Raw genomic sequence first — 5,170 nt, 5'->3', positions numbered from 1 at the left:
ATTCTGATTGGTCGAGAGCCTTATAACCGATAACTCTTCTATCTCCTTCTAGTCGTCCCTTTAAACCAAATCGAGAGCGTTCCTTAGCGAATCGGTACGTATCTCCTGGAGATCCTCCACGGCCGCTTCCCCAGGGCATCGGGCGACAGCTGGGCACCACATCCTTAACTCGGACAGGAGGTTCCTCCCTTGCCCTTAATCTTAGCAAAACCTTATCTCCGCCCGCTCTACAGCCCTTTGCCCATCTCCAGCGGGGCGCCGGTGTTTCACCCGGGCTTCTGCCGGTCCGTGGAGACGTCTCCGTCGGGTACTCTCCTCTGCCGGGCAACTCGGTACGTCGAGACTCTCTGCCCACGGCAGATTCGAGCACCTCGACCTCAACTAAACAATAACGACATCTTACGAGAGCATTGCCATAACTTTACGAATCAACCCGAGAGCATAGCTTCTGAGCAGGGTGGCGACCCGAAGGAAACCAGAAATCGAGAACGTTATCTGTACCGGTAACCGGAGCTGCCTTGGGACCGTAATTCGAAAAATCACGTCACAACATGTATAGCGGATTTACGAGTCCAATGTGGTTTTTTGACAGATTGAAAATAATGAAGTATCTAACAAGAGACAAGTGGGCTTCGCATTAAATTTTTGTTACAAGATAAGCATGCGCATGACTTTGCACTGAAATATATTTTATTTTTTTTCTATTTCATGGAAAATCATGTGGCATTTGCTACGGATTGCTTACAAACTGTCAAAGACATATTGAACTCGTGGATTGACTATAGCATTAATACGAGCTTGTGCAGCCTTACATGATAACTAGGCCAGAAAAGATAAACATTAAAAATAGAAAATCTATAAAAATGTACGCCTAAAGAAATTCTAACATTTGACAATATCAGCGATGTTACGGATATGATAGCTGTACTGAAAGATATTCTATGCGTTAAATAAATGTGCGTGAATATTTTTTGGGTATATCTTTTCGTTCACTGTACTATATGCTATACGTACAAAATCTCTATTAATACAGCTTTGGAGCTTTTGATGCTCGATGAATGGTATTTGATGAATGTTCGATTCGAAGTACCCGAATGTAACAATTAATGACAAATTGTTTTTATTACTGCATTGCCATATCCTTTCATTTCAATATTCAGTAATCACACGAATTTGATAGTTACATAAATTTAACAAGTTTTCCATTTCAAAAATACTGAGTTACTAAAATATAACGAACAAGCAATTGCGTTATTCGCGAAAAAACACAAGTACTCCAAATCTGACATTAAACCAGCCATGCAAAAAAATCCCAAAAAACTTATCACTTCCAAGCTACTAAAATACCCATACAGAGAACCGTACAGTCTAAAGATTCCCTAAAATTCGATCCTCAAACAGTTACAAAAAAAAAAAAAAAAAAAATGAAAAAGCTCCAAAAAAACCAGTCGCTAACAAATTCAGCGTTACACCCCAATAACAAGTGCAGACATCACAGTTGAAAGGATCCATTAAAAAAAAAAAAAAAAAAAAAAATGAAAAAGCTCCAAAAAAACCAGTCGCTAACAAATTCAGCGTTACACCCCAATAACAAGTGCAGACATCACAGTTGAAAGGATCCATTAAAAAAAAAAAAAAAAAAAAAAATGAAAAAGCTCCAAAAAAACCAGTCGCTAACAAATTCAGCGTTACACCCCAATAACAAGTGCAGACATCACAGTTGAAAGGATCCATTAAAAAAAAAAAAAAAAAACAAAAAAAAGCAACAAAATAAAACCAAGATAAAAGAACAGAAAATGATATTTCCGTTCGTCCCGCCGGTCAGTATACGGGTAATTCGATGAAACATCAATGAACAACGTACAGAGGCGGATGTCGGATGGCAAAAGACTTACCGGTTGCGGTGGAGGTCGTCGGCTGGTAAGGGGCACCGCCTGGTCCCGCTGGCTGCCCTCCGGGCGTGGTGGGGGTACCCCCGTGGGAGGTCGGTATCCCGCGATGGGGTTGCGAGTGCGCAGCTGTACTGTGCGCGTGAGAGTAAGATTGCGTAAGGGAGTGGAGAGGCTCGTGGAACACATACGCCGGGTAACCCTCGGCTCGCTGTTGAAGGCAACTTCCACCCATTGACCCGCCCAAGCTGCTCGACATTGAACTACGTGAGGAAGAAGAAGAAGTTTCGCCATGATCGCCGGCTTTTCGAGAGTCCCGACATTACGCCTACCCACGCCTTTGGCCTTTGGTGTCGCGACGCTCGCCGGTCATGACCAAAGCACCATATCATTGGACTTACCTGTAAGTGTCAGGCATGGTGGCGATCGGCTGCGGTATCGAGGAGTACATGGCATTGAATCCAGCGTTCAAGGGTAGCCGAGGTGTCGCCGGAGTCGCTGCTGGAGGTGCTGCGCCGCTGCCACCCCCGCCGGTTCCGCCTCCTACTACCTGATCGACGGCGGCCCTCCGTTGGTTTCGTAATTTCTCTTCGCGACGCCACTTGGCCCTGCGATTACTGAACCATACCTATAAAGACACGGCGACACAAGCCATTCGTTAGGTTAGAGCCTTTGGTGGTCCAATGATTTTCTCAATCGCGATTTCGTTCTTACGTTCTACCTCGACAGACTATCAGCATCAGTTGATACGTGTATCTTGGCACTTGTGACACAGTATGGTACGTTTGACAGTGGGATTTTATATGACCGGAACACAAGACAACCTCAGATTTATATATTTATATTCAATTTCTTAGACAGCATTGTCACGTTGAGTAGCATAGTTTTTTGGAAAAAAAAATATGTCTGGTTCGGTCAAGGACGTTATAGTCGTTCATACTGAGGCAAATTGTAACGATATTGGATATTGCATGATTGATATTTTTTTATCAGTTAATATCAGAGTCCGATACGGTGGTTCGATTATATATGGAAAATCATTCGTTCTTATTAATAATCATTTATTCAATCATTTACACTTTACTCCATACGGCGCACGATTCTGTGATGACGGATTGAGCCTTATTGCCTTTAATGTTCACGAATGATGCTTTGCGATTAGAGAGTTGTGCGCGTGAGCAAAATTTCCAGGCACGATCTACCTAATGATCCATTTTATTTATTTATTTTTTTTTTTGTAGATCTTTGGATCATTAGGTTGGAAAATATTTTATCAGTGGATCGTAACGAATGATCGATCGAGATCGAGCTTATATTTTTACTTTTTGTGCCTCGCGATACGTATTGCTGAGATTTCGCATAAGTTTTGCTAGCTGAAGTTTTGGGTTACAATGTTACAGATTTTACCTCGAGCTAAGAGGATTTCTTCTACTCGATAAATGAATCCACCCTCGTCCCTGGGGTATACAAAGTAATCCACAAACATACAAAGTTTTTCTCGTATTACTTAAAATGTCCTATTTGTAATAATGTCCTATTAATGTCCTATTTGTCCGAATACAAACTCGCAAAAACATAAAATTATAAGTAATCTCCGCTGTTTCGTTAAACCACGTATCGACGAAAAAGGATTTAAAAAATAAAAATAAAATCCTCCGATAAACGTATCCGCTAGCAAGGGAAGTTAAAGAAAGAAAAAAAAAAAATATCGCGCTCCTGAGTAATCCAGTAAAGGCATAATGTGCAGGACGTTGCCAGCAAACAAGGTTGCCATTGATTATACGAGTCTCGCGAAAATCGATTGGTCCGAAGTGAAGTGCCCAGGGAATAAAGTGTCGGCCTAATCCGCGCGGGAAGATGCCAAAGGATCTGCAGGCCCAGAGCAAGATGCCTCGGAGTTGGGTTCTCAACGGAACGAAGAAGAAGCATCAGAGTAGAATGCCAGCAGTAAGAGTTCGGCCATTGCGTGAGAGATGCGAGTTGATAATCGCGTCGGAGTGGTGTGCGTCGTAGAATCAGCAAGTAGGTATAGAAGGTAGAAAAGCGGGAACGGCCAATCAGAGGGCTACCTCCCGGGGGACGCGACGTTGCCATGGTTGCGTTCGAACCCTCTTAGGCCTTCTACTCGATCCCTCGCGGATCGACTCGGCCGAGTCGAGCGAACCTGAGCTATACCGTCCGTTCTCGTGCCCAATCGTATCGTGCCGCACACTCCCGTACCACGCACACCGCACCCCACCGCCGCTCCACACAATATCCGGGAAGGAGGAGGATGAGGACATGGCGAAGAGTATGAGAAAGACGAAGAGCAAGTGAGGAACGAGTACAAGGAAGTAACAAAGTTCGATTGCGTGCCGCAGCATCTCCTCCGCTTTCCTATCATTGGTCCATCCAGCCATCCCTCGATCTGTCCGTATACGTCCGTCCGTTCGTCCGTCTGAGCGTCGGCCGGTTCACCCGTTCGCCCTCACTCGCACGGGCTCTCCCGGTTTCCTGCACTTAGCAAGATCAATACCAGCCAACGAGGCTTGAAAACATGCGTCAACACGGTCTTGCACTGTTTGTACGTCCACATAACGCTGCGCTCAAGCCGCCCCCGCTACTGCGCTACCCCTGACCCCGAGCGGCATGGAACGGCCAAACAATGTCCAACAAGGCTGCGTACATATTAGTTTATACCGCCATGCGTCACCCCGCGGACCGACCGCCGGTATTAATTAAAATAATACGTCGGCCACTCGACTCGCACCGTGCAGTTGGGGTGCTGAACATTGGCACAGTCAATCTGGATTTCTTGCTGGTACAGAGATCAATGTGCCAGGGTTACTCAGGAGTAAACACCTGAAGATGAAAAATCAAACGAACGGGTTTTATCTTCGGTCGGTGCGATACTCCTGGACCTAACCTTACATGCGCATCACGTGGACGGCTACGTTCGTTATGATAATTCGCTATTGTTAACGCGAACGACTGTAGGGTCATCGTAGCTGCTATAAACGGTTCAGCTGGTATAAACGGTTCGGTCTCTCCCCTTGATATTTCGTGCTGATACATTAAAGAAATCGACAAATAATCTGTGTACCGACAAACTTGAAGTTTATCAAAGCTACATTAATTCGGCCATGTTTGGCGTACATGGATCCGACGCATGATATCATATTTATAGAATTTGAGTTGGTCTTGCGTAAAGATCCCTACATGCTGGGTTCTTCGTTACGGAAGAAATGTCCGTAAAGAAAAAAAAAAAAAAAAAAAAAAAAAAAAAAAAAAAAAAAAAAAAA

General features: G+C 44.3%; 1 protein-coding gene across 2 annotated transcripts in view; it reads right to left on the bottom strand.

The window, feature by feature from the left end:
* The window catches only part of LOC107271114 (paired box protein Pax-6), a 34,241-nt gene that overhangs the window by 8,620 nt on the left and 20,451 nt on the right, over positions 1–5,170 (bottom strand). For both annotated transcript variants that reach the window (XM_025088349.1, XM_015746732.2), the window contains exons 8-9: positions 2,291–2,517; positions 1,896–2,152 (exon numbers count right to left, since the gene is read on the bottom strand). In XM_025088349.1, coding sequence (XP_024944117.1) covers positions 1,896–2,152; positions 2,291–2,517 — 484 coding nt within the window. The remainder of the gene's footprint in view (positions 1–1,895; positions 2,153–2,290; positions 2,518–5,170) is intronic.

Source organism: Cephus cinctus, unplaced genomic scaffold (assembly GCF_000341935.2).
Source record: "Cephus cinctus unplaced genomic scaffold, Ccin1 Ccin1_scaffold0898, whole genome shotgun sequence".
NCBI lineage: Eukaryota > Metazoa > Arthropoda > Insecta > Hymenoptera > Cephidae > Cephus > Cephus cinctus.
This window is presented reverse-complemented; position numbering and strand designations above follow the sequence as displayed.